Genomic DNA, 26,107 nt, shown 5'->3' on the forward strand with positions numbered 1-26,107 from the left:
TCGATGGATAATTAAATAAAAATTGTCATTTAATCAGACTCATGCAACACAGAAAATGACTTGCCCTGTCCATGCCAACTATTAAATACCATCCTAATAAATGATAAGATGAGATAAACACTAAGTTATAATAAGAGACTAGGGAAATGTTAGCATTGGTTACTTTAGTTTAGTGTATATTAGAGATACAACATGGAAGTAGAACCTTCAGCCCACCGAGTCTGTGCCAACCAGCGGTCCGCATAAACTTGCACGATTGTACACCATATAACCATATAACCATATAACAATTACAGCACGGAAACAGGCCATCTCGACCCTTCTAGTCCGTGCCGAACACATAATCTCCCCTAGTCCCATATACCTGCGCTCAGACCATAACCCTCCATTCCCTTCCCATCCATATAACTATCCAATTTATTTTTAAATGATAAAAACGAACCTGCCTCCACAACCTTCACTGGAAGCTCATTCCACACAGCTACCACTCTCTGAGTAAAGAAGTTCCCCCTCATGTTACCCCTAAACACTAGGGATTTTTACCAAAGCCAAATTAACCTACAAACTTGTACGTCTTTGGAATTTGGAAAGAAACCAGAGCACCCAGGGAAAACCCACACGGTCACGGGGAGAATGTATATACTCCGTACAGACAGCACCAGTTGTCAGGATTGAACTTGGGTCTTTGCCGCTGTAAGGTAGCAACTCTACCGCTTTGCCACCGTGCCAATTTAGCTCAGAGTAATTACATGCACTGTGTCCCGAATGACACACGCTTCCAAGATTCTATGGATAACTGTGGGAATGAGTTGGAGAAATTACTAAAAGAGTGTGATGCAAGGCTGATTTTCTCAGAATCGTCCAGCTTATACATGGGTTTCAATGGCACTATTTTTTGTGTGGTATTGTGTGTTCTCGTAGTTTGGTCAAACTAATGAAAACCTTTAAAACTGAGGGAGTCCATGCCTTGCATAGTCCTGCAGGCAAATGTATAGCTTATGTTTTGCTGGTAAACTTTGTAAGTATAGTTTACTGAACAAGTGGGCAAGCTATATAGTGGAACAAATAAGGTGTTATTTGCTACAATGTAGATATTATTTAGCTTGTACACAGTTCTTTGTTGGGCTTTTGGATGTAACATAAGTCAGGGTGCAAAAGAGGGAGAGAAAATCTTTAGCTTCCTGCATTCTTTACTCAATATATTGCTATGTTGGCTAGCTTTATCTTGGCTATCTTTCACAGGCAATTAATCATTTTCCTCATCTGCCTCTATGTCCTCAACATTTTGGAAATGCAATTACCCTGACAGCAATTTCCTGCCAGGTCACCACGTTTCCTCTAAGTTGTTGGCTGGGATGCCAAAAAAGAAATGTTCTGTACTGCAGCTTATTTCTTTCTTTCTGGACCTGTTTCTCCCTTTGCTAGTAAAAAAAATCTCAAAAATACTTATGGGCAGCTCCAATCCAATATAATCATTATTTGCTCATTTTAATATTTTACTAATCTTATGGAGTTCAAGATATCTCAACGGCTTGCTTATTCTAAGTATTTGATATATTTCATTTGATACGTTGGAATACAATCAATTTTTATTTTCCTGTCATGATTTATGAAATATGCCATTCACATGTACTCTATTTAGCAATATTGTCAAGTTCAAATTTATTTTGATCATGCTTTGTTCACGTTGGGTAGTCAGTGTGAAAGCATTTATATTGCTGATAATTGTCAAAAAATATTCACCAGTAAAGCATTGGAGTGCTCTTTCTAACTTTAACAATTTTTTGTAAGTAAAGTGACCACAGGTTGTATCTCTTGATTTCTCTCACACAATTTTTTAAATGAGATAGAGAACATTGCTTATATTCTAAATCTAGGTTGTTTCTATAAGTTGTATTGCAAAATACATTATTGATTGAAAAGTTGAAATTATAAGTGATATTTATTTCTTGCTCCTGTAGATTCATTGTAATTACGGAGAAGTGACTGGTTGTTTACGTTCAATGCATATGAAGCGGTTTTTGTTGATCGTCTGTATCCAAATACCTAATTTTTGAAAATTGCATTTTGGATGGGGGAATATTCTAGAAGGAAAGGGCCTATAAAACCAACTGCAAAGGTCAATATTATACCAGAAGTTGGGAAGCCTTTGCAGCTTGATCGGGCAGGAGTAATGGAGGCTTGTTAGTATATGGGAGGGCACAAATGTTTTAAATCAGAATTTAAGACTGGAGGATAATGAATTGGTGGTGGAGAGGAACAAGTTGGTTAATTAAAAGGTTATGCAATTTTTAAAATGGGAATTAATGCGCAAGTTGAATAGAGAATAGTATCCATCGGACTTTAAAAAAAAATTAGCCTTCCATTAATTTGTCTGCTTTCAACTATTGTTTCAACTGGTATTGTTTGTGTGGAGTTTGCATTTCTCCTTGCGATCACATGGTTTTCTTCCCACATTCCAAGGATGTGCACATTGGTAGATTCATTGGCAGTATACATTTCCCTTAGGTGAGTGAAGAAATCTGGGAATGTGGCATGAATTTAAAAAATAGGATTATTGTCTATGGATCCCTGATGGCTGCTCCAGATTCGGTAAGCTGAACGGCCTGTTTCAACGTTGTGTAATTCCACATGGAACCAGGGTTGTTCTTCTAACTTGAAGGTAATCATGGAATTGGGGATGTGCCAATTCATGACTGCCTCTCTCCAATGCCCTTGCCTCTCCAGATCTAGTTTAATGTCTGATGCATCCAATTCATGCACTTTGTTTTTCAATAGTCATAAGGTGTAGATTTTGTTTTTATTATTAGCTGGGTTGATTTTTGTTTATTAATTAAATCAGACATTTCACAATTCCAGTATTCCTATAATTAATGTTGATTCTCATGTAGTTTCCTCTTGGTTCATTGCAGCAATATCAGATTAATCTTAATTTGTTGAGATTCCAAGCAACCTTGGAGAATTTTCACTGTTTCCTGCACAACCTAGATTAGCAATGTTACAAAATATTGAGATTTTAAAAATCAAGTCTTTAATTTATCCCATCAGATAAAGCATAAAAAGAAGTTTAATTTGACACCTAATTCACTTTCATATCTTCAGTATTAAAAAAGTTATGGCAATTTTCATTCTCGGAAATTGGCATCTTGTTCCCTATTGCTTTTTCATTGACTTAACACAAAAGCTGTGATCGAGAACATTTAAAATCCGATAACTTTCTTAAAATTTAAGAGAACTGAAAGAAATATTCAGTTATTATAGATTGAAGCATTCTGAAACAAATATGAAACAATCTTACTTAGATGACTTGAAATTAAAGCATATCATTAGTTAGTTACCTAATTGTAGCTAATTACAAAATTCAATTACTAGATCTAAACATCTATCCATTTCTTAAAAATAGATTAACATTTTTTAATAGCCTAAGTGTCCAAATAACATTGCGGGTGATTTTAGTCACACAAGAATTCCGAATATTTTGTTTCCACAGCCATAATTTTACACACAAATTAAATCACACAAAAATCCATCACAGTGAACATGGGGAAGGCAAAGTCTTTTCTAGGCCAAATGGCCCCAGGCGGGTGAAGGAATTTAATGATCTGAAAAGTAATAACCCCACGGGCATGTAAATTAATGGCCATTTTGTTCCAAATCAGAAGTCGCGTTGCGAGAGCTCCGGGAAGCGGTCTTTCCCCCCGGAACGGGACCATTTGGAACGCTGAGGTTGCGGTGATTTTAGCCCCCATATCGGCAGCAAATACACTGCCGGTTCGTTCGGGGACTAAATGACCGTTTCGCAACGTAATAGTTTCCCCCTGTGAATTAAATACATCTTAAGAAACACTTTTATACATAAAAATAAACTACTTTCTTTTGCCTGGTCCTCCATAAAATCCGTCCCCGTTGTCGGCATTGGCGGCTTCAGAAGTTGATTTCAAAATCATTCCAGCGATTCTTGGGTGGATTTTTTATAAAAACACACCAAACGGCCGTAGGAATGATTCTTTAGCAACATCTTGCACTATAACAAATATAATTCAGGACCAGGTCGGAAAAAACCCCGTTTTAACCCCCCCCCATCAAACGCGCCAAAATCGCGCACACGGCCAGTGGCAGAATTGCAGCGCCGCTGAAGGTAACTTTTGTAACCTACCTACCTAGATGTAATCATTCATTGAAATGTGGCAGTTTGCTTTTAAGAATTATTAGGGGATGTGGAAATAAAAATGTTCATCAAATTAATCGAAAATGAGATGGTAGCCAAAGTAAAACTTTTTTTCTGAAATCAATGCACGCCATAGCAAATATTGAATTGATGAGGATGTAGAGAATCATGGGTTTGGTCAGTGAAATTGTGTTAGGGTTATCAGTATAAACACTATTACATGCAGTGGAGCCTAATTTGGAGTATATTGTGTGCAGTTCTGATCACACCATTGCAGGAAAGATGTGGAGGCTTTCGGGTATAGAAGATATTAACCAGGATGCTACCTGCATTAGGGAGACATGCATCGTGTAGATGGTCAGAATCTTTTTCTGAAGGTTAGAAGGGGAAAGTTTAAAGGATATGTATGGGGCAAGTTTAGGGAGGTAGATACCTAGAACTCATGGTGTGGTGATGGTGGAAGTGGATACAATAGTGGAGTTTAATAGTAAGATTAAACAAGAACTTACCAGTTTGAAGTTTGATCTTTATTTTATGAGGAGTTACGTTGAGGGATTACATGAAGAGCCCGCCAGCCCGTATGCGCACCAATCTTCAAAGCAGCGGTGTGAAATCACAGATAAAAGTTGTTGAACTGAATATAGTAAAATTAGAGAAACTAGAATACCAGCTGACCTTTATGATAGAGGATTGGGAGTGGAGGGCACGTAATCCCTCAACGTAACTCCTCATAAAATAAAGATCAGACTTCAAACTGGTAAGTTCTCGTTTAATCTTACTATTTTACTTTGAAGTCACGTGAGTGACTACGTGAAGATTTCAAAGCTCTGTGATTTCATGCAGTGGAAACGAGTCCATGCGTCACACACTGCATCAGTTGACCAAGGATGAGTGAACATTAATAATGCATTCAGACATGACATAGATATAGACATGTTGATGCTTTTTAATGAACAAATTGATAATAGTAACCCCCCTCACCCGGGAGAAAACTATAAAACAGAACCTAAAATAGAGTTGGCAAATACCCCCGGTCTGGCAATGGGTTAGTTCTAAAATGTTTGGAAGATTGTTTGATCATCCTGCAGCCGCTAGGAAGTGGTCCCGCGAGACGTCCATAACCCTGCCGCTGATGTTGTTGCAACCCTGGTGGAGTGAGACTTGAAAATGTCAGTGTTCAATCCTGTATAAGCCAGAACCCGTTTTAACCACCTGGAGATGGTCTGTACTGATACCTTCTTATGAGGCTTGATGTAACTAACAAACAATGCTAGTTCAGAGTCTCTCAGGGTCTTAGTGACCTTAACATACTGGTGTAGATGTGTGACCCCACACAACCGAAGGTCCATGAGATATGCCAACAAATCTAGTTTGAGTCCTGATGCCCCTGGTCTACTCTGCTTGACTAAGTTATAAACATAAAATGTTATTTTGCCTGCAGATTTAATCATCCTGTCCAGTCACAGCTTATGCAATGACTGGACCTGTTGCACTGAACTCAGCGCCATGAGCATAACCACTTTGTAAGTGAGTTTGACCAAGGACAGGGATGTAGCTGGAGCCCACCGGCGAAGTGGCATAGCCCAATGTTAATATCCCATATCTCTGCGTACCTGGGCCTGGGAGGTTTCGAGTTGAAGATACCCTTCATAATCTAGATATCAGAGGGTGAGACCCGACAGAGTGGATTCGGCTCCCAGCAGCCAATATGATGAGAAGGCACATTTGGCACAGTTAATGGCACTATAACTTAATGATTGTCGAAGACCCATATAAAACTGAGCTTCAAAACGTCAGTCATCGTGCCGATTTATATGTAATATTAGTATTTAAACAAAATACTTTGCAATTCCTTGTGAGGAAATGTACTGCTTATTTGGTGCTATCCCTGCAATCTGCAGTGAGCACGTCCATGGTTTGGTTTGACAACCCGAGCCGCATGAACGGTCTTCTCAGAGTCTGCAAGTCAATGAATTGATTTTATCATGCAGAGGATGGTTTCCCGAGTCACGGCTAAACCAGCAAATTATTGTGTCTAGAAATAACCATATAAGATTCTATATCATTCCCAACATCAGCGGGAACCATGGCTGTATAGGCCAATCAGGCACTACGAAAATGCCTGAAGCGGGAACTTGCTGAATTTTTTGCAAGACCCGTCTGATGAGGCAAAATGGAGGAAGACATAAAAGAACATTCCTCCCCAGTGTAGCGAGAATGGATCCATCGCCACTGCTATGCCACATATTTTTTGCAACTGGTGATTGAGCTTGGATGCAAACATCTCGAACTTTAGTGTTCCATCGAGCCACAGTGTCATTAAATACTTTGTGATCCAACATCCAATTTGTGTTGTCATTGATTTTACGTGATGATACACCAGCGCCAAATGAGGTTAGGTAAACTATCACCGGATACTTTGACTTGATTGCACCCATGTGATTAACATTTCCACCACCAAAGTGTATCAACTTGGACTTGAGCATGCAGATTATGCATATTCGCACAAAACCTTTAACCCACAGAATGCACCTAGTGTCTATAGGTAGTTGATACCATATAACTGAAGAATTGGTAACTCATGCAAGTCCCATCCGTCTCCGTAACTAGAGATGGTATTAGTAATTTTTCATCTTTGAGCAATAGCATCAGTTTGTAATTATAGCTGAAGATTTACTGACGAAAAGTTAGTGGAGCAATGCTGACTACTGTTCGTCCACCATAATGACTTTGATAGTTTCAGATGGTAATAGCATAGGTACTTGAGAACTTACTCCTTTGCACGCTGTACGTGCTAATAATGCAAAGGCCCAAATAGCACAGCTGAAAAGCCAATATATTGCCAATTACACTTGATGAATATAAGGCTGCTGGATAACAAGGTTGTTACAAGCTTCAATTAATTCCAATCTCTTGCCTCAGGGCGGAGTCATAGACAAATTAATAGAGTTAAAGGTAAATCCCAATCATCAATAATTTCAGTTGGTATCAACTTAAATTTAACTGGATGGATGAGAAACCCAATTTCTCAAATATAGTTTTGTGGCTAATATAGCTAATTTAGCAAAATACAGCGTTTTAGAATATCATCCAGATAGGCCATAACAATTGTTTTTTTAGCTCTGAGCAGCCGAAGCACTGGTTTTAGTAATTTGGTAAATAACCTGGGAGCCGGAGTTAGGCCATTTTGCAACGCTTTTAACTGTTATCATTGCCCCATCCAGCTAAATTTCAATATCTCCGGTGATCCCTGTGAATGGAAACTGATCCCATGGAAATTAGACAGTCACGAAGTTTCCTTTTCAGAAATGTCTATACTGCACATGCGATTTGAACCTGTTGACAATGAACAGGCCACGTCTGCCACAAGCCTGCCTTGAAAGGCAACTCCGGCTATATTTCCGAGAACTCTGGCCAATTTCCGTGCTTGTCTCGCTTGTATACTGTGCAGTATAAGCTAATCTCATGTTATCATTAAACAGATCTGAATCTCATGTTATCATTGTCATTTGTACAAAAAACAAGTGTAAATATTACCAACTTGTAAATGGTCCACATACTCCATGTTTCGGAAAGAACCAGACCCACCTACCTCCATGGTTACCGATGGTCTTATGGTAAGCCCAAAGGCCCCTGATGCAGGCTCTATTTCCATCCTTGATTTGGAGAATAGGACTGCTGGGGTGCGTGGATCCCATATTTTCCCTGAGGACCGGTTTGGGCCTTGGCCTGAAAAACCTGTGCCCAGCTTTCAAGCTGCCACCAGCTTCAGTGAACCGCTTCCTGCCGATGGAGGCGTGGGGTGTGTTGTCGCCGACACAATGAAGCTTTGCTCGTCGTTGGTACCTTGATTAGTCCAACAGCTTTTGTTTCCTCCCGGTCTTACCTGTTTGGACAGGTTTTCTATGAAGAGAAGACTCGGCGGCTGGACTGGACAACACCAGGCCAGTAATCGTTAAAATTTGTTGGAGTTTCATTTCCTGGGTTTTCATGCCGCCTCCAATATCACCCCAGATAGCGCTGTTCACTGCCGGCATTTTCAGGAACAATTTAATGATATGACGTGAGGTAGCCGCTGTTTCGCCAGGGGAACTCTGGCCCCTCCGGGTTTTCTGTCAATGGCTGGAAGCGAACTCTTCCAGCAGGAGCTCCTTCGTTTGTGAGGATATCGCAACCCTTGATGCCATGACAGAAATTTCTGGAACCTCACGCATGTACTCCAGTATGTTCACCGGACATACTTCCGAGTTTGGAGTCAGTTACCAACTGACCCCTCGCACTCACCTTCACAGAGAGGGAGATTTGTAAGCAGCCTTGAAAGAGGTGCTGCCGCAAGCCCTCGAGGAGACCTGCGCTGATATGGCTCCTCCATGGGCCATATCAGGATGGAGCATCACCTTAGTGGGATGAACGCCCTGCGGACGCTATCAATGCTCCATCTGGATTTAAAACGTCCGAAGACGTACCCATGTAGGATGGGAACCCTCCTGGCCTGACTCGTCCCAGTCTAGGCCTTTCAGACTACGTTTGGCTGTACCCCTCTGTAGGCAGCGGGAGTCTGAAGTCGCCGCCGGCTTCCCGCACTACCGTGGTCCGTAGCCGTGTCTTCCCACGGTCCCCGTAGCCGGGGATCCCCCGAGCTGGGTTCCCCGCGATCTTCCCATTGTCCCTGTAGCCAGGTTTTCCCACGGCTTGTGTCTTATCGCGGTCCCCGCAGCCGGGCTTCCCCGAGCCAAGTTTCCCCGCGGTTTCCGCAGCCAGGATTTCCCCGCGGTCCCTGTAGACGGGATTCCCCGCGATGTCCGTAGTCGGGTTTCCCCGAGCCGGGTTTCCCCGCGGTTTCCGCAGCCGGGATTCCCCCGCGGTCCCTGTAGACAGGATTCCTCGTGATGTCCGTAGTCGGGTTTCCCCGAGCCGGGTTTCCCCGCGATGTCTGCAGTCGGGTTTCTCCAAGCCAGATTTCCCCGCGGAGCCGGGATTTCGACCCCGGAACGTACCAAGGAAAAACAGACCTGGAAATAAGTTGAAAACTTACCTTCAGGCTTGAAACTTACCGCTGGTGGAGCAGCGCGCCTCCAGCCAGTCGTTGCGCTATGCGATAGACGATATGACGTGCATGCGGGCTGGCGGGCTCTTCACGTAGTCACTCACATGACTCAGAAGTAAAATAGATATTTAGATTGGTGCACAGGAATAAAGATAATGTGTGGGCAGAAGGGATTAGTTTAATTTGGCATCATGTTCAGTACAGACATCATGGGTCGAAGGGCCTGGTCCTATGCTGTACCATTTCATGTTCTATGATGGGTGGACAAATATTCTCAAAGAGAATATTGGAGGAGAATTTGTTTGCAGGGTAGTTATCCAAAATTTGAGGATTCAATGTTCAGATTTTTGGGGGGCAAGGGGACCTTGGAAATCCAACAGAAGATTACCAGGAAAGCCTAGGAATGTCTGCACTTTGAGGACACGTGCCTATCTCTGGTATGTCTTCTTCTGTGAGTTGAAGGATAAATAATCGTATCCTTTCCTTGAGTAACAGTGGTCAGGAGCAGTAGTGTGGAATGAATTTTGAGCCCAGAAAGCTAAAAATATTTAAACTGAAATTAGATTATATATCTTAGTGTGGACAAATTTATTTGTGTCTTGTATTTTCAAATAGCATGGTTTCAGGTAAAATTGGGTAGAGACTGAAGAAGAGTCTCGACCCAAAACATTACCTATTCCTTTTATCCTGAGATGCTGCATGCCTTACTGAGTTACTCCAGTATTTGTGTCTATCTTTAGTATAAGAACAACTTTTTTTTATCATTCTAATAATCTTGTTAAGTTGATAACCTTGTTGCATCCTTGGCATCAGTTCCACCTACATCAAGCGACTCCAACTGGTCCAGAACGCAGCCGCCCGACTCGATCACCCACACAAATCCTGGTATCACATCACTCCAGTCCTCAAACAACTTCACTGGCTTGCCATCTACCTCCGGATCACCTACAAAATCCTGGCCCTCACCTACAAAGCCCTCCACCATCTGCCCCCCCCCCCCCCCCCCCCCCCCCCCCCCCCCCCCCCCCCCCCCCCCCCCCCCCCCCCCCCCCCCATCTCACTGACCTCCTCACCCCCTACCAACCCAACCCTTACATGTTTTTCCTCTACTTGCTAAATTTTTGTAAGGTGTCCTTGAGACTCTTGAAAGGCGCCCATAAATAAAATGTATTATTATTATTATACCATTTTCCATGTTGCTATACTATTGATGGCATTTTGGCGAGTTTGACAATGAATATAGGACTCCATCTACTCACTTGCCCTCATCCGACCCCAACCCCCACCCTTGCCATGTGTTCACCATCCCCCCTGACCAGCATCTGCAGTTCTTTCGTACACAATGAATATAAGTACTCAGAAAAATGAAAATCTTGTTGGTAAATGAGCAAATGAAGTTCCAAAAGTACAGATATGTGCAAAATTGCTTTATTCTGGATTAAACCAATTTTCAACAGCACAATGCTGTCATTTCTCCCCTAATATGATTGAATACCCAGTGTTTTACAAAACATTACTATTTGAGATATAGATGGTAATATATATTTTTTCTTTAATATGATATAGTTGCGTATGAAGGAAGATTATATATTTATAAATCTATATATAAATCTATATTTATATCAATAAGATATACATTTCAGTGCAGAGGAAGCTGTTTGGTTCACTGTCATTTTGTTAATCAGCCTTATAAATGGAACCTATTTAAATATACTTATTTGTGTAAATATCACAGGAATTATAAGCATGATGTTTTCTGATAGAAAAGGATTAACATTTTGGTGTGTTACTTTTGAGGCACTAAACTTACAAACATAAAAAATGTTCCTCTCCCTCATACTTCCCCTCAATTATGGACAGCTCATGGTAGATTTATAGTTTCATAAGTGTACTTTATCATCTGGCCCTGTTAACTCATTAGGAGTTATGGTGACCTGGAGAAGGTATTTGGCTATCGTTGCTGCCTTGGTCAGCACAGGATGTAAACCAAGGGTATGTCTGGAATAAATTATTTAATCTGGCAATAATCTGCTTTGAAATTTTGGTCTGAAAAGCGTGGATGATCATTTATTTGTTTAAGGAAGGATTGCTAAGAATGAATGTGGGGAGGGAAAGACAACATTCCAATTGTCCTAATAATACTTGCGTATAGGAATTAATAGGAAGGAATAGAGGCCAGCTATGGATTTTTAATCATGAAATTTAGTTAGAAGGACCAGGGTAAATATATCCTCCTTGGCTCTAGATATAGTTCATTCTGATGAAAGCTATAATACAAGAATAGCCATTTGGGACGCAACGGTTGTAGGGAAAAAAGATTGGTGATGGCAACGCAATAGTCATTGTCTATATGGATTTCGGCATGGCATTTGATAAGGTTCCACATGGTAGGCTGTTTTGGAAGGTTAGATTGCATGGGATCCAGGGAGAGCTAGCTGAATGGATGGAGAACTGGCTTTATGGAAAGAAGCAGAGGGTGATGATAGAAGGACGAGGATGTCTGAAGAAGGATCTGGACCAGAAACGTAATCCATTCCTTCTCTCCTGAGATGCTGCCTGTCACGCTGAGTTAACCCAGCATTTTGTGTCCATCTTTGGTGATGATCGAAGATTATTTTTCAAACTGGAGGCCTAGGCTACTCGTGTGCTTCAGGAATCGGTGCTGGGCCCATTGCTGTTTGTGGCTATATTAATGATTTTGATGAGAATATAGAAGGCATGATTAGAAAGTTTTCCCATGACACTGAAGTGGGTGGTGTTGTAGACAGCAAAGATGATTATCAACAATCATAGCAAGTTATTGATCAGTTGGGCAAGTGCACTAGAGAATGGTTAATGGAGTTTAATGCAGATAAATATGAGGCATTGCATTTTGGGAAGTCAAACCAGGGCAGGAACCTCACAGTGAATGGCATGGCCCTGAAGAGTGTTGTCAAGCAGAGGGATCTAAGAGTGCAGATACACAGTTCCTTGAAAGTGGCATCACAGGTTGATAGGGTAGTCAAGACAGCTTTTGGTATCGGCCTTCATCAGTCAGGGTATTGAGTATAGAGCTTGGGATGTTACGTTACAGTTGTACAAGCTGGAAGGGGTACAGGTCAGATTTATGAGGATGTTGCCAGGACTTGAAGGCCTGAGATATAGGAAGCAATTGGATGGGCTAGGACTTTATTCCTTGGAATGCAGGAGGATGAGTGGTGATCTTATGGAGACTTGGGTCTTAATGGTGAGTCCAGCAATGGAGCTGGTGATCGAATGCACTTGAATAAGACCCACCATCTACCCTCACTCCTGAGTAGTTTCTGTCTTCCATAATGTAATACACAGATTTCGAAGACGGAGATGAGTTTACCCTTGAAAAGGGCGTTACCAACGGTTTGCTGCAGAACTGCCAGAAAATGGTACATTTCATCTTGGGCATTGATTTTTCCTTTTGTACATGGAAGATCTCAAGCAAGACCAGCATTTATTTCCCATCCCTAATTTCCTTCCAGGGATATCTCAAATGTTATTCTTGTTTGTACATGTCATGGTTCTCATTTCTATCAGGACGATTATCCCCCTACTGTGCATACACTCGAGTACCTCGAGCACGCACCTTTGGGCTCCAGCCATCTTTTGGAATGGTTTGTGGCATATTTCGGAATTCATTTATTTGTGTCAAGTTGTCTTGATGTGAATTTAATTAGAAATAAGTTGGACGACGAGTAAACTGAAAATTGAAGTGATTGCAGTGAACATACAGTATAAGTTTCCAAATACCCAATTGATGAATGGTTTTGTTTGTTCCACTTGCAACTGAAAGATTGTGTAGCAAGATAAAATAATTGTACATTAAGGTTTGAAGTACTCTACTGAAGATGATGGATATGACAAGAAACAGCTCATGCCTCTTGAGGTGCTGCTTTTGCCATGGGCAATCTCATTATTGCACTTAGTTCAAACAAGTAAAATACTGCCATCAGAAGGAACACTTGAAATATTTAATGATGCATTTATATATGTGCAAGGAAGAATTTTAGAATAAATATAAGATTATTCCCACAAGTAAACATTAGTAATATATTTTGCAGCAATTGTTGGATGTATTCATGAATTGTGAAGCTTTCTCCTTTTATTGTTTAGTAAAGAATTTGCTAGTTGTTTCTGAATGCAAATTCTTCCTAAAATGAAGTATTGAGAACATAACTAAAGAATGACTTTATTTCATATGCTGCAGTGCCCGACCCAGTTGATAAAAGCATAGCCCAAAAAGAAAAGCTTTTGTGCAACATGTTTAATTCAATCATTGAACAATTAGTCTCAAACATTTATTTCAGTCATTGTAAACGTCTGTTCAATGAACTTACTTCAGTACCACAAGCATGCAATATGGACTCTTTTCATTCTTCTTCAACCACTATAACCACAGAAGGAATGAAACTGAATGACTGGTGTTTTTAGATACAGGAAAAATAAAATGTAGTGAAAAGTAATGGCAATCTTAAGACAACTTGTTTAGCTATTTCTGAAATATGTGTATGCGTTTGCTAACAGTAAAATTTTGTATGTTTAGGAATGTTAAGACCAATTTAAAATTCACTGCAACAAAGTTCCCTTTATGGAATTATTTTAATACTTCAAAAGGAAAACTATATTTAATTTTGTGTTTTGGGCAATGTGCTTATTCCACCTATAATTACATTCATTTAGAAATGCACAGACTTTAAATGTTTTTCAGTGATCTTGTTCCAGATTCCGAATGGATGTTTGGCATTTTTATATTACCTTTGTACCACCTTGTGCAAATAAAATGTTAAATAATTAAACTAAAATTCCAGAGTTAATATGGCACCTGAATACTTATTTATTAATTTTTTTTTTTTTTTAAGGAGTGGCACATCTTAATTGCATGCTGAAACACTGGATAGAATCTGATTGTTAGTGGTTACTTTTCAATGCTCTGGTCTGTCATGGAATCTGAATAAACAGGAAATTGTTGATACTGACTAATGGGCACATTTCTAACTTAATGCAGTATAATTATGGATATCTTCAATGGCATTTAAATTCACAAGAGGGAATAATAGTTTTTTATGGTTTTACCACCAAATGCCTTGACATAGTACAATACTATTATGTGGAGAATGTGAAGGGGTGATCGAAGGAGCACATTTACAATGCATGCAAAGTATGATGTAAACACAAGAGACTGCAGATGCCGGAATCTTGAGTGAAAAATCAACTACTGATGAACTCTGCTTCTGTGGAGGAGAATGGACAGACGATGTTTTGAGTTGGGATCTTCTTCAGGTGATGGAGTAGAGAGGGGATAAATGAGGGAAGATAAAGAGAGGCTAGGGAAAGTGGAATGTTATGATGGAAGAAGTTGGGGAAAGAAATGTGGAACCAGAGGAAGGGATGGTGGGATGGTGGAAGGGAAACATAGAAACATAGAAAGTAGGTGCGAGAGTAGACCACCAGGTCCATCGAGCCCGCACCGCCATTCGCTCATGGCTGAACACTAAACAGACACACTTACCCACAAACAGTAGACACAAGACACAGAACACAAGACACTACCCTCCCCCTTATACCGCTATCACCCCTCTCCACCCCAAGAACCTCGGGAGTAAGGAGGAGAGGGAGATGAGTGGGTGGAGGAGGGGGAATCGGAACAGGGGTGCAGAGGGAGGGGAAGGAAAGGAAAGATGTGTGTAGCAGCGGTGATGTAGGAGTAGTGGAGGGAATGGTGTTATCTGAAATTGCAGAAGTAAAGTTCATGCCATTGGGTTTTAGGCCACCCCATGAGGTATATATGACAGTGGTATAGTTCCCTGATGATATTATCTGGCGTTTTTCCTTTGATGGTGGGGAGATTAGTACCTGTGATGGACCAGGCAGAGTCTACATCCGTTTGTAGTCCCTACATTCCTGGGCGTTTGAATTGCTGAACCAGGATGTAATGTGACCAGTTAGTATGCTCTCTTCTATACACCTGTAGAACTTCAATGGAATATTTATTGACATAACTAATCTCCAAAATATTCTAAAGAGGTAGAGGAATTTATAAGTTTTCTTTGTGATTGCATCGATGTGCTGGGCCCAGGACAGATCTTCAGAGATATGCATGGTCAGGAACGTCAAGTTGTAGATACTGTCTATCTCATTGACCACTTCTGCACTATATTAATATTTATATGGTTTATATTGTTCTTTGATTACCCACATATCCAATGTATAAAATGACAATACATTCTTACCTTATCTGATCATATACAGGTTGTAGAAAATCATTAGAGGAATAGATGGGATGGACACAACGAGTCTCTTGCCTTGAATTGGGGAATCGAGAGACAGAGGGCATAGATTTAAGGTGAAGTGGGAAAATAATTTATAGGAATCTGAGGGGTAACTTTTTCATGCAAATGGTGGTGGGTGTATGGAACAATTAGAGGCAATTAGACAGGTACATGGATAGGACAGGTTTAGAGGGATATGGACCAAATGCAGGCATGGGACTAGTGTAGATGGGACAAGTTGGATGCTGTGGGCAAGTTGGGCTTAAGGACCTGTTTCCACACTCTATAATTCTATGACTATGTTTAGTTTTGGAGACTGTTGGGTGCTGTGTGTAATCCGGCAGTCATGATAACCTTACCCAAAAGAGTAAAACCTCAGCCATGTATCACTGCCATTTATAATCTAAAGAATTGTTATATATCGATATAACATTCCAACGACCTATTTGTACACAATATCACATGAACATAATGATAGATTTGGGTGCAGAATGACATTTTGCTCACCTTGCCCTTGCTTATCCTGAAAAATTAAAACCAGTGTTCTCTATTGCAGTGATTACCATATTTTCAGAGTAATTGAAAGACAGTTATGGGTATTGAAGATTTTTGTATCACGAAGATCTCTAATGTATTGTCACTGAAATTGGCTTTTGCCAGTTTTCACCCATGTTGCCTTATATTCTTATTGCACTTTGACCTGAAATACTGCCCCAGGATTTATTTTTGCTTTTTCTCAAAGTACTGTAAGAATTTCTATATGCATATTGATGTTCTTTTGAAGCTTGAGTTCAAATTTTTCTTGTCTTTCTTCATGACCTGCACCTTGCCAAGAATGGCCAGACCTCGGTCTTTTTCAATTTCACTTCCTCAAAACTTCATTTATGTCTTAATGGCCAGAGAATAGTTTTCAAATAAAAACCTGACCAGACAGTATAGCTCCAGTGTTCCAGCCTAGTGAATTTTCTGCATGCAATTGACTAATCTAGCTTGGCATGTGTTTGCTCTTTTTTTAATTGTTGCTCAGAGAAGGGCAAGGAAAAGTAATTCTATTTTTTTTCCTTTTGTAACCACTGGATGTACAATCAACCTCAGAACTAAAAGAATAATTTCCAAGTGTTGGCACAGTAGCCAATTTATGCACAGCAGGGTCTTACAAACCACAGAGATAATGACCAGTTAATCTATTTGTGAATAGCGATGACTGCTGCAATGTCTGTTCAACATAATTCACTAAATACGATCTTTGTTTTCTTCTAGTAAGTATGACCTGTCTTTTAATGTTGTAACTTTTGACTGGTTGTTCTACCAGCTTAAAAATAGGTTCTAGGTCTTTGAATAAGTTTATGAATGAATGAATTAATTAATAAGTTTATTGGCCAAGTATGTACACATACAAGGAATTTACCTTGGTGCTTCGCTCGCAAGTAACAACACGACAACCATTAAGAATAAAACATGAAAACATTAAGAATAAAACATTATAGTATAAACATGTGAATGAAATAAAGTACCAGAGCAAATGGAGGCGACAGATTTTTGGTTATTGAGTAGAGCTACTGCTCGTGGAAAAAAGCTGATTTATGTCTAGCTGTGACAGCTTTGACAGTCCAGTCGCCTTCCAGAGGGAAGTGCTTCAAACAGTTTGTGGCCAGGGTGAGAGGGGTCAGAGATGATCTTACCCGCTCACTTCCTGGCCCTTGCAGTGTACAGTTCGTCAATGGGAGGAAGATTGCAGCCAACAACCTTCTCAGCTGATCGAATGATTCACTGCAGCCTCCGGATGTCAAGGTGCTGGAGGATGAAGTGCAGGCCGAGGTTGGTGGCGAAGGGCCTAGTCTTTGCAGACTGGAGTCAGGCTGTGTGTAGGTGTGAAATGGGGAAGGAGGGGGAGGGGGTACCAGGGTTATGTTTCTGTTTATCGAACCTACAGTAGAACTCGTTCAGGTCAATAGACAATATGAGTAGGCCATTAGGCCCTTCGAGCCAGCACCGCCATTCACTGTGATCATGACTGATTATCCACAATCAGTACCCCGTTCCTGCCTTCTCCCCATATCCCTTGACTCCGCTATCTTTAAGAGCTCCATCTAACTCTCTCCTGAAAGCATCCAAAGAATTGGTTGTTGGTCAGCTGACGATTGTTCAAGGTGTGGGGGGGTTTCCTCTTGTAGCTGGTGATTTCTTGCAAGCCCTTCCAAACTGAAGATGAGTCATTAGCTGAGAACTTGCTCCTCAACTTCTTAGAGTACCTTTCCTTGGCAGCTCTGATTCCTCTTCTCAGCTTGTACTTGGCCTGCCTGTAGAGGTCTGCATCCCCGCTCCTGGAGGCCTCATCTTTAGACTGGCAGAGCTGTCTGAGTTCTGCTGCAAACCAAGGCTTGTTGTTGTTGAACCAGTTCCGGGTCCTAGTGGGAATGCAACTGTCGTCACAAAAGCGGACATACAATGTCACAGTGTCTGTTTGTTCATCGAGGCTTGTGGTTGCTTCCCTGAACACATTCCAATCAGTGCAGTCAAAGCAGGACTGTAGGTTTTCAATGCCTTCGCTTGTCTACCTTTTCATTGTTCTGACCACAGGCTTAGCAGATTTAAGTTTCTGCCTGCAGGTCGGAATAAGGTGAACTAGACAATAGAAATGAGACAATAGACAGTAGGTGCTGTAGTAGGCCATTCGGCCCTTCAAGCCAGCACCGCCATTTAATGTGATCATGGCTAATCATCCCCAATCAGTACCCCATTCCTGTCTTCTCCCCATATCCCCTGACTACGCTATTTTTAAAAGGCCTATCTCGCTCTCTCTTGAAAGCATCCAGAGAACCTGCCTCCACCGCCCTCTGAGGCAGACTCACAACTCTCTGTGAGAAAAAGTGTTTCCTCATCTCCGTTCGAAATGGCTTACTCCTTATTCTTAAGCAGAGGCTCCTGGTTCTGGACTCCCCCAACATCGGGAACATGTTTCCTGCCTCTAGTGTGTCCAAACCCTTAACAATCTTATATGTTTCAATGAGATCCCCTCTCATCCTTCTAAACTCCAGAGTGTACAAGTTCCATTCTCTCAGCATATGACAGTCCTGCCATCCCGGGAATCAACCTTGTAAACCTACGCTGCATTCCCTCAATAGCAAGAATGTCCTTCCTCAAATTAGGGGACCAAAACTGCACACAATACTCCAGGTGTGGTCTTACTAGGGCTCTGTACAACTGCAGAAGGACCTCTTTGTTCCTATATTCGACTCCTCTTGTTATAAAGGCCAAAATGTCATTCGCTTTCTTCACTGCTTGCTGTACCTGCATGCTTACTTTCATAGACTGATGAACAAGGACCCCCAGATCCCGTTGTACTTCCCCTTTTCCCAACGACACCATTTAGATAGTAATCTGCCTTCCTGTTTTTGCTACCAAAGTGGATAACCTCACATTTATCCACATTAAACTTCATCTGCCATGTATCTGCCCACTCCCCCAATCTGTCCAAGTCACCCTGCATTCTCATAGCATCCTCTTCACAGTTCACACTGCCACCCAGCCTTGTGTCATCTGCAAATTTGCTAATGTTACTTTGAATCCCTTCATCCAAATCATTGATGTATATTGTAAATAGCTGCGGTCCCAGCACCGAGCCTTGCGGCACCCCACTAGTTACTGCCTGCCATTCTGAAAGGGACCTGTTAATCCCTACTCTTTGTTTCCTGTCTGCCAACCAATGTTCTATCCATGTCAACACTCTACCCCCACTATACCATGTGCCCTAATTTTTCCCACTAATCCCCTATGATCAGAGAGACCAAGACCCACCCTGGGAACAGAGCAATATGTATTCTTGATTGGTGTAACAGTGATCGAGTGTTCTCTCCCCTCTGGTAGGGCAGGTAATATGAAGTCTGTACTTTGGAGGCTCTCATTGTTAAAGTCCCCCAAAACGCCTCATGTACGCAGGCTTGAGGGGGGATGTAAACTCCAGTGAGAATAAAAGGGGTAAATTCCCTCGGTGAATAAAACGGTTTGCAATTTATAAAGAAAGATTCTAGACTGGGAGAACAGAAGCTAGACAGTACCGTGATGTCGCTGACCCAGTCCTAGTTATTATAGAAGCATATTCCACCATCTCTTGATTTTCCAGCTGCCTCTGCTTCGCGGCTGCTCTATGTGGTTGAAAGCCAGCCATTTGCAGTGCATTGTCCCGGGTCGACTCGCACAGCCAGGTCTCGGTGAAGCACAGGGCTTCAAGTCCTTGTTTGTCTGGCTTTTCTGGGATTTTCGAGTTACTTAAAGTATTGATTTTTATTTTTCAATAATTTCTTCATTCTTCTCCAAATTATGCTTGGCTATCCACCGTATTAAACGTGTGGAAGAATCTTTCAAGCAGAACATCAAAATATTCTGGAAATCTGGATAATATATCATGGAATCTTCCAGCATCTGTTTTTATGTCAATTCCTCAAAAAAGGGAGTCATCAGCCTAACTTGATCACCGCATTAGTCAGCATAACTGGCATTTTTACCATCTTTTCTCTTGAATACGAGGACCATTACATATCTGCCCTATATCACTATCATATCCTGAGGGAAAATAATGAAGGAAAATTATGAATCAATTGTGCACAAAAACAAATGATCCAAACATTATTTAGAACACAAAATCAGCCCATTTCTTTGGGGAGTTGAACCATTTTGGGCAATAACTCAGCTTGATTAGGTTAGCATTAAAGAAGTAATGCTTATTAGAATTTTGGCATGATGGCATTTTAGTTTCCACGTCCTTTCCTTTGGCAGCATCATTCCAAACCCACACATGTACTGATGGCTCTCACCTGCACTGTACCATTTCAGGGCTCCCAACATTGGGTGTGTCCCCCCTCCCATTGGTATGGAGCTTATGCATTTTTCAGCTTGAAATTGTGCAAAAAGGTGAATACTGTAGCTTTTGACTTACACTTGAATGCAATATATATGCTTTAAATTGGATTAGCTGTGAATAAGGTTAGATTAAATTACATTCCTAATTGCATTCCACAGTAGAGTCCAGGCTCTGATCAACACGTGCAGTACATGAATGATCCTAGTATATTCATGCATTGAAATCAGATTATAATCCAACACTTGGCCAGTCGTTCCAGGTGCGACAAAAGTTCACCTGTATCTCCTCCAACCTCATCTACTGCATCCGCTGCTCTAGATGTCAGCTGATTTACATCAGGGAGACTAAACGGAGGTTGGGCGATCGTTTCGCCGAACACCTCCGCTCAGTCCGCAATAACCTACCTGAACTCCCGGTGGCTCAGCACTTCAACTCCCCCTCCCATTCCCAATCTGACCTCTCATAACTTTGTCTGAATTAAATGATGTGCTGCTGGCCCACCAGTTACCAGAAAATTGGTGGTCGACCTGTATCTGGTCCTGCATTGCCTTCATCTTGACTGTCAAAATCTTGTAAAAGGCACACCAACTAAAACGCCACAAAGATCTTGGGAACACTGGTAGCTCAGCTGAATTTCTAATTGTTGGTGAGGAAATTCAGTCACAGCTTGAGAAACTCATCTCTCATCTATGGGGAGAAAAGACACATATGAGGATATCAGGGAAATTGTAATCATGACAATTAAAAAAAAGGAGACATTATTGACCTTTGACACTGTTGTTTGTCAGGAAAAGTCATTGCCAGGGTTCTCCTCATCTCCTTGCTTCTCGAATTGCTGAGTAGATTCCATTCATCTGGTGCTTCAATGGATATGATCTTCACTGTAGGGAGCAGCAACTAACACCTCACACAGCCTTTTATGATCTTTCAAAAGACTTTGATTTTGCCAGTCAAGAAGATTTGTGGTGCTTCTTCAATTTCAGCTGCCGATAGAAACTTCATCTTGCGTTAGCTTTATGATGCATGCAAGCGATGATCCTAAAAAAGACTCCTAACAGATCCAATCTCATTACAGGTTAGCATCAACCAATGTGGAGTGATGGCCTTTATTTTTTACAATCTTTTTCAGTGCTGTAATACTTCCAGGGAGCTTTCATGACTGGAAATTTTCTCAGATTGTCTGCAGTTTCCATCATATTTCACTGTTATGCTTCATGGATGCTTGGTTATTAGGGGATATCTGACACATGGTACTTTGACTGTTCATTCCAATTGAGCACTTATTTGGTCAAGGCCAGATTATATGGCTTTTATGTGTAATTAGCTAGACTATCAAGTTCCTTGAGCCTTCGAGCTAATGGTATGTCTCGTGGATCAGCAGTGGTGTTTCTCCTTTTAAGTTTAAATATTAATGACCTGCCAACAACTGCCTCACAAAATATGACAATGTTAATGAGTGTGCTTGTGAAGTACTGATCGTCACTTTAAAATGTAAGTTTCTATTGGGTGGGAATGTAAGATTGATATCAGAATGCTGGCAGATACAGCGCCCTCCATAATGTTTGGGACCGATCCATCATTTATTTATTTGCCTCTGTACTCCACAATTTGAGATTTATAATAAAAAAAATCACATGTGGTTAAAGTGCACATTGTCAGATTTTAATAAAGGCCATTTTTATACATTTTGGTTTCACCATGTAGAAATTACAGCAGTGTTTATACATTATAAACACCTGCACACTATCACAAAACATTCCCTGTATTCTCTCCGCTCCTCCATCTCTGTGAAATTTAACCCTTGTTTTCTCACTTTTCCAGTTCTGATGAAGTAATTGATCTGCAGTGATAACTCTACTCTTTACTTCAAAAATTCTTGCCTGGGCTACTGAATATTTCCGATTACAGCTATCAGGCATCCACAGTTTTAACATTTTCAATCAATCATTACCTCCATAACTTTAAATATTCACTTGTTAAAATCAAACATAGTACTGTTGATCTAGCAGTGAAGCTATATTTAAGTTATCCAGTCATATTATGGACAAACTAGCTATTCAAAGTAAAGCAAGGAATAAATTAGTTGCCCTGTGTGAGACTCCAGTTCGGATGGAAAGGCCTCACTGTTGTTGACCGATTAAACTAATGGACATCAAGCACATTTTGTACCATTCTACTCCCTCGGCTTCCATTCTTTAGTAACTTTGCTTCCCCCTTATCTCCACTGCATGGATGCTGAAGCAGGCTTATTAGCCAGACTCTGTGATAACTGGATGATTTAGGAGATTTCCACTAAACAATAGCTTAGCTCATTCAAAATATTCCCTGAACATCCCCAGTTTCAAAACTCTTCACTATTGGCATGAATTTGTGAATAACTCGGGAAAGTGGGACGGGCCCTTCAGATAAAAGTAGCTTGATCATCTGATGTTGTCTTTCTCTCTGCACAAGCTGGTTGAAGATGCAGATTAAAGGGCCTGTCCCACTTTCCCGAGTTATTCACAAATTTTCCCGAGTTACTCACAAATTCTCCCGAGTTTCCCCCTTGATTCAAGCTCGCAGAATGTTCATAACAGGTCCGTAGGAGTCCGTAGATATATCGTAGCGGCTCCTTTTGCCAACCGTAGGTACTCGGGGCATCCTCCTGACTTTTTTTACTCATGGATATTTTTGTCAGGCTGGAAAAAACATCCCGACTTACCTGATGACCAGAGTACCCACGGCTGCCATAACGAGCTGCTACGATATATCTACGGACCTGTTGCAAACATTCTGCGAGTTTGAATCAAGGGGAAAACCCGGAAGAATTTGTGAATAACTCGGGAAAGTGGGACAGGCCCTTCAGAAAACTATGTTGAATTAGACATAATCACCTCAAATTGACCTGTCCTATATGGCCAAAGGCAATCACAGCTGTTGAACAGTCAGTGAGATTTGATGTTGCAATCACTAGGTTGCTCATTGACCTCTAATATCCATACCATCCTTTTATTTACTATGCCGTATTCATGGGAGTGTTTCCATCACACAGATGCAGTAGTGTAAGAAGACGCACCATCAGTCTAGGTCAAATGTGGATGGGCAATAAACCCTGCTCTTTCTTGTGTCACCCATATCCAAAAATGAATCCAAATTTTTTTTTAATCCATTACAATTGAAAATAATCTATCCATTATGCTTCCCCCCTTCAGTGGTTTTAATGGTAACGTAGCTATTCTGTGGCATGCTGAACTTCTGAACCCAGTAAAATCTTTCTTTAAGTTTGTGAACTTGTTTGAATTCCTATGTCTATGAGTCTTAAATTTTCCTCCCTGCGTTCATAAGCAGACGGGAAGGCTTGCTGAACATCTAAAATTTGACCCTTCATATAAATAAGTTTGTTAGGAACTCATTCAGATCAAAATATTACTTTGAAATCTGTAGAGAAAGAAGTTTAAATTCCAACATTAGTATTTTTACCGCTTAATTGTGACGCTTATCAGCTTGAAAAAATAGTCAAATAATTCTGAAACTTGTCAGTCTTTGAAATAAAAATGTGTCGGTCAGTGAATAAAGCAACTGCTAGTTTACAAAAAGGAAAATAATAAATACATTGTGAGAGATAAATCTCTGTACATGGATGCTTTCATACACCAGCAATTTGGTAAGAATATATAATGGCTTTGATATACTGTATGTAAAGAGGCTTTTAATAAAATTATTTTCATGTAGTTGTTTACTGACATTGCAGTTAGCAGGTTTTAACTTGCCATTGATGTCAAATTTAAAACAAAACAGTTTTTGACGAAAATGTTATTTCTCGCACTACAATTATGGTATAATAGAATTTTATTTTATGTCATTAATAGGTAATCTTCCAATGCCCACAATTGCTGTACTTGATGGAGCTGCCTTGGGAGGAGGTCTAGAAATGGCTCTAGCCTGTGACATACGCATAGCTGGTAAGATGCTTTACCATTATACCAATGGTAAAATGTATACCACTCTTAAATGTAAAGTAAAAGTATGTTTTAGTATGCCTTCATCAAAAAAAGTGATTTTATTTTTTAAACTACTATATGGAGGCATAAAGTTTCAGTTCGTAATATAGTGTTCTCTGTGCACCAGATCATTAGAAAAACATGCCAGATAATACTTTTTACTCATTTCCTTTCACATATAAAGGTTTACCTATACTTTGAATTGACTTTAATACAAAGTCATGACAAAATCTATTTATGTCTGATTGCTAATAATGAAATTGCTAAGCTGGGTGTACAAAAGATCACTGTAAATTTTGTTGATACAGTCACATAGAAACATAGAAAATAGGTGCAGGAGTAGGCCATTCGGCCCTTCGAGCCTGCACCGCCATTCAATATGATCATGGCTGATCATCCAACTCAGTATCCTGTTCTTGCCTTCTCTCCATACCCCCTAATCCCTTTAGCCACAAGGGCCATATCTAACTCCCTCTTAAATATAGCCAATGAACTGTGACCTCAACTACCCTCTGTGGCAGAGAATTCCAGAGATTCACCACTCTCTGTGTGAAAAATGTTTTCCTCATCTCGGTCCTAAAAGATTTCCCCTTTATCCTTAAACTGTGACCCCTTGTTCACGTTTCTGTGTTCGTCAATTATCTACATTCTAATCTCATCTGCCTTTTATTAATAGGGTTCCATTTTTTGTTGCAGTTTTTTGTTATATATAACCCTAATATTTGTATCATATTGCCTAATACTTCTGTGGATTATGTGAAGCTATTTTATTGGAAATACTTTGCGATGTGAAAATTGTTTCTAACTGCATACTCCACAGAGTCTGCACTATTTTACTGCTATGAACTGCACATATCTGATACTCTCATGCATGAAGGCATCCAGACATCTTCAGTGGTGCTCAGTGTGCAACTAGATATCATTTATACGAATTTTGTCTGAGTAGGTCTCAGACCTTCATAACATATGATACCACAATGCGTCTCAGAGGATGTGTTTAACAAATTCCAGATCATTAAGACTATCTTCGGGAAGTAGGTCCTACATGTTTTCCCTTGAATGCTTTGCAATGGCAGATTCTTTTCACAGATGCCAAGCAATTTTGAGATTGTTGCATCGGCGTATTTACTTCCTTAGACGTCTGAGAAGATTAAACATGTTTATGAGGATTTTCTTGAACTTCCACATGATGTACTATAGAAAATATTCTAACGGAATGCATCTCAGCCTGGTAATGGCTCTGTTTTGAATCACCTGAACCTCCAATAATGCCCACAATAGAGAGTGGTCAACATTGCCCACTCCACCACAGGCTCATTAGAAGAAGAGCTTCTTCCCCACTTCTTTCAGACTCCTGATCCCATTGCCTTATTCACACCCCGTACCCGAAGATGCATAACACTTTTAACATTTTTAACTCTACCTCATCGGTTATTTCATTCTGGCACTTTAATTATATTTTTGCACGACCTGAAATTGCACTACAATGTTTGCACCATTCTGCTGCTTTGAGTTCATCATTTTATTTATTGTTTTATCTGTCATTGCCACATCAACTGTTTCCATTGAAGTTCATGCAAGAAAGAAATTTAATTCCACTCTGGTGAATATACCAATAAACAAATCTTAGTTTAATTTTGGATAAAGCGTGGAAACAGCCCCTTCGGTCCACCGAGTCCGTCGATCAATGATCAGCGGTATACTAGTTCTATTTTCTAATCTGCATCTGATTGCATAATATTCCGATTTCTATTGTCATTCCTCAATAGT

The 26,107-nt window shown here is 40.6% G+C and overlaps 1 protein-coding gene across 1 annotated transcript in view; it reads left to right on the top strand.

The window, feature by feature from the left end:
- The window catches only part of auh (AU RNA binding protein/enoyl-CoA hydratase), a 212,380-nt gene that overhangs the window by 101,068 nt on the left and 85,205 nt on the right, over positions 1 to 26,107 (top strand). Inside the window, exon 5 of the mRNA XM_055632868.1 lies at positions 24,206 to 24,298. Coding sequence (XP_055488843.1) covers positions 24,206 to 24,298 — 93 coding nt within the window. The remainder of the gene's footprint in view (positions 1 to 24,205; positions 24,299 to 26,107) is intronic.

The sequence above is a fragment of the Leucoraja erinacea genome, chromosome 3, assembly GCF_028641065.1.
Source record: "Leucoraja erinacea ecotype New England chromosome 3, Leri_hhj_1, whole genome shotgun sequence".
Classification (NCBI taxonomy): Eukaryota; Metazoa; Chordata; class Chondrichthyes; order Rajiformes; family Rajidae; genus Leucoraja; species Leucoraja erinaceus.